The 17,538-nt window shown below is 33.0% G+C and overlaps 1 protein-coding gene and 1 long non-coding RNA gene across 2 annotated transcripts; one reads left to right on the forward strand and one right to left on the reverse strand.

Annotated features, from left to right (window-relative positions):
• Nucleotides 1–62: 62 nt before the first annotated feature.
• Nucleotides 63–915, reverse strand: LOC148783047 (uncharacterized). Its single transcript, XR_016048858.1, has 3 exons — nucleotides 672–915; nucleotides 282–485; nucleotides 63–179 (listed from the first exon to the last, which is right to left on the reverse strand). It is a non-coding gene; the product is annotated as an uncharacterized LOC148783047 (long non-coding RNA).
• Nucleotides 916–9,446: 8,531 nt separating this feature from the next.
• On the forward strand, nucleotides 9,447–16,484 carry LOC18435909 (putative aquaporin PIP2-2). The gene is made up of 4 exons (XM_006845942.3): nucleotides 9,447–9,995; nucleotides 12,209–12,504; nucleotides 14,195–14,335; nucleotides 16,089–16,484. Exons 1-4 carry the CDS (start codon nucleotides 9,695–9,697, stop codon nucleotides 16,206–16,208), a joined length of 858 nt encoding a protein of 285 aa, XP_006846005.1. The 5' UTR covers nucleotides 9,447–9,694; the 3' UTR covers nucleotides 16,209–16,484.
• The last annotated feature ends 1,054 nt before the right edge of the window (nucleotides 16,485–17,538 follow it).

Genomic DNA, 17,538 nt, shown 5'->3' on the forward strand with positions numbered 1-17,538 from the left:
ATAAAAAACAAAGAACCAACCCCCTCTCTTTCCACCCCACCTTCACCTCTCCACCACCCCTCTTCGCTCAATCCTGCCCTGTCTCTCTCCTCCCCCACCTTCAACCTCAAGACCTACCGGAAATGCTTATCTCTGAGATCGATGTCATGTAATTTCCCCAAGTTACCCTTGGATGACCCCTGCTTTGGTTTTACCAAAAAAAATAGGATAGAGACAGAAATTGAATCATATGAGAAACCAGTAAATTGGGGCAAGAGAGAGAGATAAAGAGAGATTTTTACATGAGAAACGATGAACTGGTAATTTTTCTCTTCGAATTTTCCAAATTTTGGGTCTTTTGTGAGTTTCATAGTTTCTTAGATTGGATCTTCCCATGTACAGGTCCCGTTGTTGACTGGCAACCTCTCTGTTTTTGCAGTGCTGTGGGTTTTCCAATGTCCAAAGGAATGAGAAAAAACAGATAGATTGTCCCATCCTCCTGGCACCTGCAAATGAAATGAGAGAGAGAAGGGGAGAGAGAGATTACACACCGCTGCATGGTTTGATGAGAGAGTTGAAAAGAAAAAGGAGAGAAACACTCGACAATGTTTAAGTTAAAGTTTTTAGAGAGAGATAAATGATTGAAGTTGTTCTCTGATCATCAATACTTAAAGTACATTCTAAATCCATACCCATATGCACAATCACTCCCCACCAAAGAGAGAGAAAGCAATGCCAGAAATTTCTCAGGGATGAGTGATTTCCAGTAGGTCTTGAGGTCGAATGCGCAGGGTGACAGCTCCATATGCACAATCACTCCTCACCAGATAGAGAGAGAGCAATGGATTACCGCACAGGGGGACGGCAGCATGGAGCTGGACATCGAACTCAGAGATGAGCATTTGCAGTAGGCCTTTGAGCTTTTTTTTGTTTGGGTCAAAAAATTTATAGTCAAATAAATCTAGGAGTAGTAAGACATAAAAGATAGTACTTTTTTTTTATAAATAATATTTTCAAAACATTAGGTATCAAGAGATATAAAAGTAGAAAATTAAATATAAAAAATATTTTCCTTTATTTAAAGTGCAGTCAGACGGACATAAACGATGGTTACTTTCTGCTAATAAATAATATTTTCAAAACTTTAGGTCTCAGGAGATATAAAAGTAGGAAATTAAATATAAAAAGATATTTTCCTTTATTTACAGTGTAGTCAGACGGTTAGGGACAAATTAAAAGGAAAAAGCTTGCATAATAAGGTTACAACTTGATATTATTGAGGTAAGGTGCTCTTCCAAAAATCCTCTAGAAGAGAGTATTTTAATGTTGAAGAACTGATCATCTCGACGTGGATTTGACGAAAGAAAGGAATTTCAAGTTAAAAAAATAATGTACCTTATAATAAATTATCGAAACCATCTATTTTCAAGATTTTTAATTGTTTATAGATTTGCTCGATTTCTATCATTTATAAAATTTTAAATTCATGACTAGTGATGACAATATATTTGAAGCCATCGTAAGGTTTACGAAACAGGAACTACGGAACTACGTCAACAATTTTTAGAGGTGTGTTTTATTTATATAGTATAAAACGGATGCCTTATACATAAAAGGGTATTAGCTATGTTTCGTTTAAGAAAAAAAAATCCATAAAAAAAAAAATTGAAAGAAAATGGCTATGCGAGCTCCCTAGCTTGTTCGATGTGGGTTCAGGTTTGCCAACCTTAACAAGGGTAATTTGAGTTTTTGCCTCTTAAATTATAAAACCTACAAAAAATACATCTAAAAGTTTGAACAGTTTAACACTTTACATAGGTCTAATTTGTTACATCTAGAAGTTGAACAATTAAATAGTTCACACAGGTGTAATTTTATCAATTTCAAAACCTGTTATGATGTGTCATTTGATGGGATTTTTAAGATTTGATCAAAAGAATAATAGCAATTAGATAAAAAAAAATATGGATAAGATATTAGTATTGTTGGAATGTCAATTTGATAAACTACCCTTCAGAAACCTCATTATTTTATAAAGAGGTACTTTAAGTTAAATGAAAGTAAAAAACAGAGATTGTATACAATGAAACTATTTACCTTTTATACAAAGAGGTCGTAATTACTTTTAACCATCCGATGTGAAATCTGGTAGTTTCGATGTGTCACAATGTTCAAAAAAATTTCGTTTGAACTTTGAGCATAGTCAATGCAATAAATGCTGCCACCCAATTTCACATTCAATGATCAGGATTAATTGTGACCACTTTGTACCAAAGATAAATGGTCTCATTGTATATTTTTTCTAAAAAATAACTCTTAATTGGAATATTTTAACTCCCTTGATTATTTTGTAGGACGTTTTTAGCCTTTAAATGATATGATAATTTCTAATTAAACTTTATTGGGAAAAGTTTATAGAGAGCCGAGGCTTTAAATAATTAAATTCAAGCCTATCTCAAAATTTTCATTAGAAGAGGTTGTTTTGATACTCAAATATCTTCAAATTGATCATCTCGACATCAAGATGCATGGGCATTAGAAAAGGAGGATTTTAAGTTTAGAAAGAGTGTATTTTGTAACGCATTTTTGGACCATCAATTTTCACGATTTTCAAAATTTCATAAATTTGTCGATCTATACTATTTTTCAAGCTTTAAACTTTATAAATAAAGACGAAAATATATTTTAAGGCTATCACAAATATTTTCAGTATTGAAACCATATTTTTCAACACCATTTGAAGGTAGGCTCTAATTTGATTGTTTAGAGCCTAGGCTCCATATAAACCGCACTTTAAACTTTATAAATAAAGACTAAAATATATTTTAAGGCCATCACAAATATTTTCAGTATTGAAACCATATTTCTCGACACCATTTGAAGGTAGACTCTAATTTGACTGTTTAGAGCCTAGGCTCTATATAAACCGCACTTTAAACTTTATAAATAAAGACGAAAATATATTTTAAGGCTATCACAAATATTTTCAGTATTGAAACCATATTTCTCGACACCATTTGAAGGTAGGCTCTAATTTGATTGTTTAGAGCCTAGGCTCTAAACAATCAAATTAGAGCCTACCTTCAAATGGTGTTAATTTGATTGTTTAGAGCCTAGGCTCTAAACAATCAAATTAGAGCCTACCTTCAAATGGTGTCGAGAAATATGGTTTCAATACTGAAAATATTTGTGATAGCCTTAAAATATATTTTCGTCGTTATTTATAAAGTTTGAAGCTTGAAAAATAGTGTAGATCAATAGATCTATGAAAATCTTGAAAATTGACCGTCAAAAAATGCATTACAAAATAAACTATTTCAAAAACTTAAAATCTATTTTTTTTCTTATGTCCATACATCTTGATCTTGAGATGATCAATTTGAAGATAATTGGGAATCAAAACAACCACTTCAAGTAAAATTTTTGAAGTAGGTTCAAATTTGATTGTTTAGAGCGTCGGCTCTATATAAACTTTTCCCTATTTTATTAATAAATTTGAAGGCGGCCCAGACAAAATGGATGCCAACCTAGAGTAAGTTAGCTAATCATCTCTTTCCTTGTCATGATATGCGTAGATTCCATTGGCCTGTCTTTAAGTTCAAGCATCGCATCAATTTCTAGAATTATATCATTCTCATATCTAAATTTAATTGTATATCCTCATATGATTAAATTTTATGAAAGAGTAGTCACAATTACTTTCAACCATCGGATGTCAAATCCAATAGCTTGGGAATCGTCACAAAGTTCGAGAAATATCTTTGACATACAATATTGGTCAATAGCACCATCAGCCGTCCAAAGTCACTCCAATTGGCAAGAACGATTCTAAACACGTAAAGGTAGTTTTAGTATATGCCAAGGCCAATGGAATCATGCCTATCTTGTGAATGCTATATATATATATATATATATATATATATATATATATATATATATATATATATATATATATATATATAAGAATAGAGTTAGGGCCGTAGAAGTAGCACCTATGCCCTAGTTAATATCTCTATGTTTCCACTCTTACCTAATACATTTAAAAAAAAAAACACTAATAATTTAAAAAAAGGGTAGGTGCATATCATCCTCACTTAATTATCTAAAATATATACTCCATATTGACCTTTCGCACCCACACACATAAAAAATTATTTCACCATTGTCACAAAAAATATGAATATTGTTCCACTTGATTATGATGATGATAAGTATTTAGTGGTTGTTCAATAAAACAACTTATGTTAAGAATTGTATCCTATCAGACCGCTCATTTGTAGTATAAGAACGTCACAATCATCTTTGGTTATCTGATATGAAATCTTACAGTTGGTGGTATCTCACAATTCGAGAAAATTTATATTAATTTTTTTAATCAATCAATCATACAAACCCCAGCCACTCAATTTTATATCTAATGGTCATTAATGATTGTGACCTACGCTTATCAAATATAAATGATTTCTTGAATGAATTTTAAACAAAGATATATGGATTTATGATCTCACTGAGGGTATAACACTTAATAGAACATAATGATAAATTAGGATTCGCTTAGCCGACCCTAATTAATTGAAAAAAAACTATGATAGATGATGATAATGATTGAAGGAATTTAAAGAAACAAGGACTACTAAGTTACAATAATGGAAATGTAGTTGATGAGGCCACTACTAAGTTACAATAATGGAAATGTAGTTGATGAGGCCCTGGCCTCAGGCAAAAAACCTATGTTCCCATTGTGATTTGACTAAAAAATCTGCAAATCCATCCTTTCGACCTCCAACCCCAATATCGATTTCATGAAAAGGAATTGGATTTGGAGCCTCAAATAATGCTCCATCTTGAATGCTAATGCAATCTGCTCCATCCATTTGAATGGATGAAGATCAAAAGATTTTCATCACTCCAAGATCACTAAATCCATTTTTGGGGGCACAAATAAATTTATTTTAAATATATTTTTTCGAGCTACAAATGCATCCATTTAAACTTTGCTAGAGTTTTGGGTCCTCAATCTATCAAAATCATAAATTATGAAAAGGGGCCTCGTGGTGTTTGCATGAGATCGGGTGCATATTGATAATTTGTTGTGGCAAAAGGCTTTATGCTCCTTCAGGAGTATTCTATCGATTTACTCCTTCGGATAAAACCTAATCCATGAGTAATTGTAGGATCTTAAATTATGGATATGTAGCCTTCTAGACTCCTAGACTAACCCCTATTAAAAAAAAAAAAAATCCAAATAGCACTCTCTATGTGTTGTAAAAGAATAATGTCTCAAAATTAAAACGAGAGCACCCAATTTTTTGATAATGAAATCGAAGGGCTAGAAATCCTAAAATTCAAAAATTTATCTTTTGAAAACAATCATCTAATGATTTAGGAACCCTAGAAAATTTTCAAATTGAAAAAAAGAAATCCTTCTAAGTAGGTCATCCAGACGAAGGAGTAGAGACATATCTGCTCCGTCAGGAACATATTAGACTAGATTCGCTTAGTTATTATTATTTTTTTGAAATGTTACTCGAAAAAAAAAAAAAAAATCTTTCCAATCAGGTCATCCGAGGAAGGAGTAAATGCACATCTGCCCCCACAGGAGCATATTAGATTGGATTCACTTATTTATTATTTCTTTTTGGAAATGTTACGAAATTCATATAAACTAAAATAATCAATCTAATGGTTAAGATAATAGGATCAGCACAACGCCAATGTAAAATAAATCCAAGTGCACCTAAAGAATATTCTCCATAATATTCACTAGAAACTCCATACTGAAAATGATTGAAAGACCCCCCATTAGAACTTGTCATTTGCCTAACTTTTTTTTTTAATCTTTGTTTTCTGTTATTCTAATCCGACCTACCCACAGAAACGCAGGGTTGAGAAATTTGTAAAATTTAGTCCCGAGTGGCCAACTTAAAAGTAAAGATCGATAACAATACACATCTTGCATGTTCCTAAAGAGAAGAGGAAAATATCTATTTAAGGTATCAATCTTATATTCTAGAAATGAGAGCACCTCAAACACCCTATGAATGGTCGTTTTGATGCTGGAGAACCTTCTATTTGAATATATCGACCTCGAAATATATAAATGTAAAAAAAATAAGGTAAAGTTGTCTGTTTTTAAAATTTTTGTTTTAACATGAAAAAAATGGATGCAATGGTAATAATAGAAGCTATTCGGTAGAGCTGCAATAATCCAAATTATAACAGATATGTATGTAATTTTCCCAAAAAATAAAGTGTTAAAAATAATGTATCACATAGCACATCATGTAGACTGTCAATTATCAAGATTTCAACTATTCAGATATGCTTGAACTACACTATAATTAGAGCTTTAAATTTCATGATTAGGGGTTGATATAGATCTCTAGGCTTTTGAAATAATTTCCAACACCGTAACTACATCTTCTAGTGTGGTTTAAAAGAACATCTTACTTTGATTGTTAAGATAGACGCCTTTATATATATATATATATATATATATATATATATATATATATATATATATATATATATATATATATATATATATATATATATATAGAGAGAGAGAGAGAGAGAGAGAGAGAGAGAGAGAGAGAGGAAAAGTCTTCCCAACATCTATAGGTAAAAATAAACAGTGATTTCGTCTATGCTCATCACAGTCCAAACTTCATTGTACGATCATGATTGTCTAGTAGCGTTTCATTTTTATTTTTTATTTTATAAATGATCTGAAATTTGGAGCGTGCGCATCTTAGTGAGGTGCACCTAATAAAAATATGAAACAAATATTTCAATAAATATAAGTTGATAAAAATACCCCCATATAAACATACGCTACAAATTTCAAATCATTTCGATTTGTAAAAAAATGAAAATTGAAATACTACCGGACAACTATGACCGTACGATGAATTTTGGATAGTGAATAGCATAGATGAAATGACTGTTCATTTTCGCTTAGAAGCATTGCGTAGTGTTTTCCACACACACACACACACACACACACACACACACACATACACACACACATATATATATATATATATATATATATGATATTCTAAACTTCACACTTTTGTGGGGTAAATTTGTAAATATTACTACAAGACAAAGGGTATTTTTGTCATCTCCATAAGAGGTAAAATTGAAATTTTAACTGAAGGATAATGTCACTATTTAAATAAAGTTTCAAGACACTAACTTCTAAAATACCATTGTACTTTTGTGAAAATTTCAAATTTGTCGTTGCTTAATGGTAAAGTTACCTATTTAAATAATTTTTTATTAAAAAGTAATGATTATTTTGATAAATACATCAATCACAACCCCTTCTAACTTGAACTTTTGTATATTGAGAGGTTAGTAACTCTAGACAAACCTTCATGCAACCTTTGTATAGTAATATGATACAACAACCTTAAAAATCCATTTTATGGCCATTTGTCTGATCCAAAATTTGAAATATACACTCTTTTCATTTTAATAAACAATCTCAAAAAAAAAAAAAAATTTGAAAACACAACCTAGAAAGCATTATTTTAGCCCAATTAACATAGGCCGTTTATTTTGGTAAGATGCTTAGGTCTAGGCCTTAGAAGGATTTTTTTATTTCCAATTTTTTTTGGATGGCTTTATTATCATTAGATGAACAATGTTGAAAAAGAAAAAAAATACTTTTGAGTTTATAAAAGCTAAGATATTGAAATTCACAAAATGAATGGTCTAGATTTGTTTTTGGAATGGACTCATTTTGATCATATCTAGAGTTCAAATTGAACTTTTTTTTTTTAGAAGATTGATTATTGAGATGAAGAGAGCGTGTGTGCAAAAATTGGGGTCATACAAATACCACAAACATGGTTTTCTAGAAGTATCGTTGCATTATACTATGATACAACTGTTGCATTGGATCATTGCTATATATATATATATATATATAGGAAAAGTTGAGATTAGCCCACCAGCTCATATGAACATATGAGCCCAACGGTTCAGATTGAATTTGGGCTGATTTGACGATCACGAATGTCTGGTAGTGTTTGAATTTTATTTATTTTTTATAAATTCAAATCACTTGAAACTTTAAGCGTGTGTTTATAAAAAATATATGAATCTTCGAAAAATATCAAAAAATTATTTTACATTAAATAAATTGACCAAAATACCCCCAAAAATTTTGAGGGGTATTTTGGTCATCTTGTTTTTCACGAATAACTTGATGAGAAGAAAATACACCTAAAATTTGAAGTGATTTGGATCTGTAGAAAAAAAAATAAAATTCAAGCACTACCAAACATCTGTGATCGTTACATTGGCTCAGATTCAATCTGGGCCGTTGGATTCATATGTTCATATAAGCAAAAATGAACAGTGATTTCATGTCATTTCGATTTGTAGAAAAAAAATGAAAAATGAAATACTACCAGACAATCGTGACCGTGCGATAAACTTTAGACGGTGATGAAAGTAAGTGAAATCACTGTTTATTTTCGCCTACAGGAGTTGGAAAGATTTATATATATATATATATGAGTAGTGATCCTATAGGACCCTCCCCCACCCATGTGTTTAGGACTCCAAAAAATCATCATTAAAATTATCACGGATCTTTTAAAAAAGTTATCACATGGGTGTGAGACTTGATTTTTTTATAGATCCGTGCCAAATTTAATGATGATACTTTAAAGTCATATATATATATATATATATATATATATATATATATATATATATATATATATAATGGATCTCAAAAAATGTGTGTGAACACATAACACCAATGCAAAAGTCATCTCTCTAAATACAAGCACAATTGAGGGGCTATTTCTCTCTCTCTCTATGTTTATGTATCTCTATCTTATCGTGCACAAGTGAGGTTTATCTCTCTCTTTTCTCTCTTTCTCTCACTATAAATATTGTAATATTATCTATGTAGAGGGATTAGTTAAGGAAAAAGTTTATATAGAGCCAAGGCTCTAAACAATCAAATTGAAACCTATCTAAAACATTTCATTAAAAGAAGTTGTTTTGATACTCAAATATCCTCAAATTGATCATCTCAACATCAAGATGCATGGACATGAGAAAAATATAGATTTCAAGTTTTGAAAATAGTGTATTTGGTAACGCATTTTTGGACCATCAATTTTCAAGTTTTCATATATCGTCGATCTACACTATTTTTGAAGCTTTAAACCTCATAAATAAAGATACAAATATATGTTAAAGCTATCACAAAAGTTTCCAGGCCATATTTGTCAACAATATTTGAAAATAAGCTCTAATTTGATTGTTTAGAACCTAGGCTCTATACAAATCGCACCCATTGGTTGATCGTGCAACGTTTATCCAGGAAATCAAATGAAATAGGTGGGCGGCCCGAGTGGGCCCATGACAACGAGACAGGTCGGCAGCTTAAACCCCTCCTCGTCCTGTATTGGCCCTCCTACTAAGCCCCCTCATATATACTGAGTCCCTCTACTCCCACCACTCTACCATATCTCACAAGTTTCTCTCTCTAGAATATCACACCAACTTCTCTTTCTCTCTCTCTCTAACACACCACACCTCTCTCTCTCTCCATTCATATCACACCAGTCTTTTCTCTATCCCTATATCACATTGGTTTCTCTCTCTAATATATCAGACCACACTCGAACCACTATTCTCTCTCTCTAACCAACCAACTATTCATTTTCTCTGATCGCCGGAAAATATGTCGAGTGAGACTGAAGTGAGAGAGCAGCCACCAGAAACCGTGGCCGCAAAAGACTACACTGAACCTCCTCCAGCACCTTTGATAGACATTGAGGAGCTTGGGAAGTGGTCTTTGTATAGGGCTCTGATAGCAGAGTTTGTAGCAACGCTGCTCTTCCTGTATGTGACTGTGGCGACGGGTATCGGATACATGAGGGTGTCGGAAGACGACAAGTGCGCTGGGGTCGGGACACTCGGTATCGCATGGGCCTTCGGGGGGATGATCTTTATCCTTGTTTACTGCACTGCTGGGATATCAGGTGAATTTGATTTCTTTTTTAGATTTTTTGTATAAGTAGCTCGCAACAATTCACACTCATTAGATATTAAATTGGATGGCTTGAAATGAATCACAATATTGGATTTTTTTTTTTTGATACTTCGTATCTACCACACTCTTACAGCTACCCATTTTCAAATCTAAAAAGCAAAAATGATTATAACCTCATTGTCCAAAAGATAAATGGTCCATTTATAAACTATTCATATTTTTTTGTTTTTGAAGAAATTTAATGGAGACTATTTTCACCATTTTATTACCGTTTGGTTAACGACAAGCACCCCCTCGGCTGCCTTTTTATTTCTTTGTAATGGCAGACCTGGCAATGTCAATACGGAATAAGAGGGAGAGGAGCAAGAAGAAACCGAGAAAAGAGATAAATAAGTATTTAATCTCTCAAAAGTATACTATTTATTTACTTCCCTGGATAAAATTCTTAAACTTTAGAACATAATCACTACAATCCATAGAATAATCTCAGCATAAAAAAAGTATTGAAATAAAATCTCAATGTGCTAAAAAAAATAATGCCTCAAAATTGAATATAAACGGTCCAATTTTTAAAGGATAAATATAAGTGTCACAAAACTCTAAAATATATTTTTATTTCAAAAATTAATAATTGACTAATTATCTCACCTTTAAAAAATTAGACAGTTTCTATTCAATTTTGAGATGTTAATTTTTTAGAGTGCGTAAAAATTCTAATGTAATTTTTTTATGGTTGCAGTTTGTAGAGAGCCTAGGCTCTAAACAATCAAATTAGAGCCTATCTTCAAATAGTATCGAGAAATGTGGTTTCAATGTTGAAAATCTTCATGATAACCTTAAAATATATTTTCATATTTATTTATAAAGTTTAAAGCTTCAAAAATAGTGTAGATCAACACATCTATGAAAAGTTGAAAATCTTGAAAATTGACCGTCCAAAAATGTGTTACAAAATACACTATTCTAAAACTTGAAATCCATTTTTTTCTTACGTCTATGCATCTGGATGTCGAGATGGTCAATTTAAAGATATTTGGGCATCAAAACAACGTCTTCTAGTGAAATTTTTGAGATAAACTTAAATTTGATTGTTTAGAGCCTCAGCACTATATAAACTTTTCGCTTTTTCTATTATTGAAGTACATTTAAATTGGATTTTACCCCCAAGGAATAAATGAAGAGTATATTCCCTCTCTCTTTCTTTCTGATGCGTAAAGATTTCTGGCCGTCGAAGTGGTGGCTAGACAAATCAAGAACAATCATACACTTGATTATTATGTTCGGTTGAAACTTCTCTAGTATTTTATTTGATTAGGTTAAGGTTCATCAACCCACCACTAAAAGTCTCCTTTTGATGACAATAGATAACACCTAGGCAATAGATAACACATTGTTTGGTTCTCTTATCCCATCGCAAACATTATATCCCGATGATTTAAAAAACGTGTGGTCGGCACAAAATCACCGGGTTCGATCCGGGAATCGGTCATTCTGTTCCAGTTTTACATTTATATAGGAAAATTGATGATTTTATAAGGGAATTGGCGGTTTCGCACAATAAAATGGTGATCCTCTACAATAAAATGATGATCTATATTTCGACCTGGACCGGTTTTTGGCAAGTTCACTTTTTTTTCACGTGTTTTTTTGCCGGTTCACTATTTTTTCTGTACCGTAAATTTGGCGATTTAGACTGCAGGTTCACCGATCCAGACTAATTTTTGGGTGCTCGATCCCGATCACCAATCCGTTTTTTTAATCACTGGGATAACCCAATACATGGTTATATGTTTTATTCTTCTCTACATTGTTACTTCTTCGGTATAGACAGTGATAAAAAAATAAAAATAAAAAAGAAGGAAGGAAGGTTGGACTCGGGTAAGACTACCTAGGGTCCGATTTTGATTCTGCTCCAGGTCCACTCGGGCTAGTTTGAGTTGGACGAGAGAAATTTCAACAAGAATAAAAAAAAATTTACAAAAAATAAGGAGACAGGTGATTATGAGGGTTTTCGGCTTGGAGTCGCTTGCCTACTGAAACGTTCAGACATGTTTGAACAAGCATTTTTTTAAATACTAGCGAAAATTTTTTATTTATGAGGGTATGATCCTTAATAGAGCAAAATGACATATCGGAATTTATGCAGTCGACCCTAATTACTTGAGAAAAGACACTTTCCACTAATTGTGTTTTTTGTGGTAGGTGGTCACATTAACCCTGCAGTCACCTTCGGCCTCTTTCTCACTCGAAAAGTATCACTCATCAGAGCCATACTGTACATGGTGGCTCAGTGTCTAGGAGCCATGTGTGGAGTAGGATTGGTGAAGGGCTTTCAAAAGTCATTCTATGATAAATATGGCGGCGGCGCCAATGGGCTCGCAATCGGCTACAACACGGGCGTCGGCCTTGGTGCCGAGATCATAGGGACCTTCGTTCTTGTCTACACAGTTTTCTCTGCAACTGATCCCAAACGCAACGCTAGGGACTCTCATGTGCCGGTGAGTATTCAGTTCATGTGGTGGCCTCTCAAGGAGAGTTGTCTTGGAAAGAAAATGAGCATAATCGCTGGTTTTGGATCTGTGGTATATCGATGAATTGGTGATTTGGATTGGCACCGGAACAGATGATCTAAATAATATTAAAGAATAAATTAGATAAAATTAAAATTAATTAGGGTGTATGGGGTGGGGATTTAGATATGACTTAAAAAAATATTAATTAAAAAGGAAAAGGAAAAAACATATGTAAATAAAATTTTGGGGAGAACCCGTCGATAACTATATTATTCCAGAACTTATTTATTCCCAACTGATTTCCATCAACGATCTATATCTAAAGGAAAATGGTTTGATAGGGTTGCAGCCCCCCAAAATAACTAAAGCCTCACTTCATAACTCATCAAAAATTGTAATTCAAGTGTTGAAAATCCTTTAAATCGATCATCTCAGCTTAAACACTATGGCTGTGAAAAAAAATTGGGATTTCAAGTTCTAAAAATAGTGTATATTTCAACGAATCATCTAGACCATCCATTTCACCCTAAAAATAAGTGTTCAAAGGTCCACAAGATTCGTACTATTTTTTGAGTTGCAAATTTTCTTTTCGGTGTTGGAAATCGATTTTAGAGTCATAATGAAGATTTTTGCTGTTGAAAGTGCTTTTCGGATGAGGATTTGAAGTGATGTTTTATTTTGTTTTCATAAAGCCTAGGCACTACATAAACTTCATCCACATATAAAAGGATGAACTTTCTATAAGGCACAAATTCGAGATTTCTTTCCACGATGCGCAGGTTCAATTCAGGTCTTTTGCCCATTAGCCATGTCATTATGTCTTTGATATTGGTCGTTGCTAATCCCAGAAATGGGCGCTCGGGATATGAAAATCCTTGAGAAGCAACTGGACTTATTGTATGTGTCAATTATCATTGAGGTAATGAGCTCGAGGATATTGATGTTCACGCTAAACTTTCATAAAAGTTTAGGGTTTTTTTAGGCCGGACCTAAGTCTAGGCATGGCAGGCCTAAGTTAGTCTTTTTTTTCTTTATTATATTTCTATTTTAAATTTAATGACGTCTGGCCCTTTTGCCCTAGGCCCGATTCAAACCGAACCATCTATTTAGATTTTATGGCCTCAACCAAGCCCGGCCATTGGTGGGACTCTTGCGACGCGACCCCACCCAGGCCAAGCCATGGTCGGGCCTTTGGTGACCCAGAACAGGCCACACCCGGCCCAACCTGTTGCCGACAATACAAAAGTTTATTGTGCTTTTGCTTTGAAAAGCCGTCGGGATGAAAGGAAGAAGATTCTCTTGTGTTTTTCTTTCATTTAATTCCCTTTGAATTACCCAAAAAAAACCGGGTAGGTCTACTGAATTACTCAAATAAAAAAAAATCCCTTTGAATGAATTAATCAATGTCATCTATATATATAAAATTAGATACATTTAATAAAGTTTTTGCTTTCACTTGGAACAATATTAGGGTAGTATTCTCATCAACTTTTTCAGTACTGAAGATGTGAAATTGAGTAATAATGTGATAAATTTATATTGAATTAGTTACCTAACTTTTATGGAAATATAAAACCAGGTCCAATAATGCTTGTACGACTGTAATTTATTTAATATTTTGGATATTATTAGATAAAGTTTTTTATTAATTTGTTACTTTGGCTGAAAATTCTAGGTACTTGCCCCCCTTCCAATAGGATTCGCAGTATTTATGGTCCATCTTGCTACAATCCCCATTACAGGCACAGGCATCAACCCTGCAAGAAGCCTAGGAGCTGCTGTCATTTATAACAAAGACAAGGCTTGGGATGACCAAGTAACCCCCTCCTTTTTTCTTTTCTTTTCCTTTTTTTTTTTTTTTTTTTTTTGTGTTCCTTTTTTTTTTTTTTTCTCACCTCTCCTCTCTCGTAGGTATTAAAAAAAAAAAGAAAAGAAATTATCTTAGATACAAATAAGTCATAGTTGTCATGATATTTAAAATTGGACGGTTGGGGATGTGCCATTAGTCAAGGTCAAAGTTTAAAAGAAAATTTTTATTTTTCGTAATTTATCAAAAGCTTTAAAATTTGACATCTGAGAGTTTATAGTGATTATGATCTCTTTATTTCAAAAGAAAATAGTCTTATAATATACAATCCCTAACCATAGACATAGCCTCTCACATACACACGTGCACCTACATAATGGGGACGATGTGTTATTACCGTTTTTTATAAAAAGGTCACAAATATGAGGAATGGGGTTGAGGTCAAGGTGGTAGCTCCACTTGTGATTCAGCTACCGGTCTTTGGTTTCAATTCTTACCAATGGTAACCCTTTCGAAAAACTACTAATGGTTTTAAAAAAATTCTTACCAATGGTAACCCTTTCGAAAAACTACTAATGGTTTTAAAAAAATTGCTAACTCACTACTAATAGTTAGCATTAAAAAAAAGAAAAAAAAAATGAAATAAAAAGAAAAGGAAGTCACAAATATGAGAAGGTGTTATAAATAAATTTTCTTTGCTCGGATGGGTCATTCTCCTCACAAAGTCCATAAATATTTCTAGGGCCTTAAGCATGGCTAGTGATAGACCCCTAGTCACCCTAGTCACCCTGACATCACATCCAATGCTAGAGTTAATTTCATAGTTATCGTATACCATCCAAGTACATAAACACAAAAAAGGAATTGTTTATAAACAAACCATTTATCTTTTCTGTCACAATTATTCTTTTATGTCACAATTGTTTATAAACAAACCAATATCTTTTCTGTCACAATTAAATTCGAAAGCGAGTAGTTGTAAGAGTTTCATTGAATAGACACAAAGTTTCAAAAAAATAATTCTCGGACTTCGTGATTCATCTCAAGCTATCTAATTTAACTTCTAATGAGTGATAATGATTATAACCTCTGTGTAGAAAAGATAAATGGTCTCTTTATAGATAATTCCGACAAAAAATGCCTACCTAGATGCAACCTATAGTTGGTTTTTTTTTTTTTTTAATGTTAAAACATCCAACCCCTAACCACTGATGCCCGGACCCTAGAGGTATTTTAGTATTTCTGTCTTTTTCATATAGCTCTTTGTATAAATAACTTCCAACTGCTGCATGCACACATACTTACATGCCCAAATGTGCCTGCACACACATACATGCATATTGTAAATGGACATCAATATTTCTGACTCTTATACGATTTGGTGCTTTGTGAGATTAAACGTACGCATATACAATCTTCTTAAAATGTTTGTAGGTGCGCACACACATGGATTTAGAGATGCATGTGTACAGTAGTGTTTGAAACTATGAGCTCATACTAGGGCTTGCCAATATCTAAGCCCAACTCACCAAGTCCTACTTGGGCAAGTTCCAAGTCGGATTTTTAATTGAAGAAATTTAGGGTTTGAGAGGGGCTCAGAGCCAGTCCCGGCTCTGGGCTCGCCAAAGCGCAAACCCAAGCCCCATATTGAGTCTCCGACTTTTGTAGACACTAATATAGATACAAACATATATACATAACTGTATTCTCTTTCCAAAGTCTTATGTCTTCATAATTTTGAGGGTTTCATTTTATGTCACAGTGGATCTTTTGGGTGGGGCCATTTATTGGTGCTGCCATTGCTGCAGCATACTACCAATATGTCCTAAGAGCATCCGCTATCAAGGCCCTAGGCTCTTTTAAGAGCACCACAAATGCCTAGAAGATGCAAGAAAGAAACCCCAACCCTTAATTGAGGGATCATGTACGAGGGGCTTTTTTCTCAGTCTTTGTCATCTCATTGGAGTGGACATAGGAATCCTTAAAAAGAGTGTGGCCATGTACCTTACTATGTGTATGTGTATGTGTGACTTTCTTACTTTTTATCATTGCATCTTTTGTTTTTCCTAAAGTCAAGGGCTTTGGATTCCATTCTATATTGTTTCTTTCTCTAAAATGTGTTAAGAATAGATGAGAATGGCTTCTCTGTTGTCTTTTATTTCTCATATGGATGAGGTATTGGTTTGTGGCTGTTCAAATGAGGCCATTTTGAAAAATGGGTGCGGTTTGCATAGAGACTAGGCTCTAAACAATCAAATTAGAGCCTACCTACAAATAGTGCCGAGACATGTGGTTTCAATCCTAAAATTTTTTTGATAGCTTTAAAATATATTTTCATCTTTATTTATAAAGTTTAAAGCTTCAAAAATAGTGTAGATTGACATCTCTATGAAAACTTGAAAATCTTGAAAATTGATGGTCCAAAAATGTGTTACAAAAATATATTATTTCCAAAACTTGAAATCCATTTTTTTCTCTTGTCCATGTATTTTGATATCGAGATGATCAATTTGAGGATATTTGGATATCAAAACAATCTCTTCTAGTGAAATTTGTGTGATAGGCTCTAATTTGATTGTTTAGAGCCTCAGCTCTATGTAAACTTTTTCCTTAAAAAATTCATCTTGATTTTTGGACCTAAAGTTTTAAGGTCGATAGCCTTCATCACCGCAATTATGAATCTGTAAATATGAATTTTGAATAAAAATTAAACTATTTTAAATCTTATTTTTAGACCGTTCATCACTGTTTATTTTAATTCTTTCAAGCTCATGAAATCTGCCATTTTTTTTGGGATGCAAAGTTTTATATCCAAGTAGACAGCATTATAGAGAGACGTAGGATGAGAATCCTAAAGCGTACGGTTTGTATGAGGAGCTCACTTTAAACAAACAAAGTAAAGAGCATTTTCAAATCTTATTGAAAAATGCAATTTTGGTTTGAAAAACTTTTCCGATAGCCTATAAATCCATTTTAACCTTAAATATGAAATTTAGAGCTCCAAACTGGTGTAGATCGATCACATATGTAGACACGTATTTATTATAGAGGGCAGTGATTTCATGCAACGGTTGTATCATATTATAATGCAACAATCTTCAAAAACCATTATAGGGCCATTTGTTTGATCCAACTTTTGAAATATACATTTTTTTTATTCTAACGAACAATCACAAAAAAGAAAATTTTGAAAATGGAACCTAAAAAAAGTA

This window comes from Amborella trichopoda, chromosome 2 (genome assembly GCF_054954075.1).
Source record: "Amborella trichopoda isolate Santa Cruz 75 chromosome 2, AtrichopodaSantaCruz75HAP2 v2.0, whole genome shotgun sequence".
Classification (NCBI taxonomy): domain Eukaryota; kingdom Viridiplantae; phylum Streptophyta; class Magnoliopsida; order Amborellales; family Amborellaceae; genus Amborella; species Amborella trichopoda.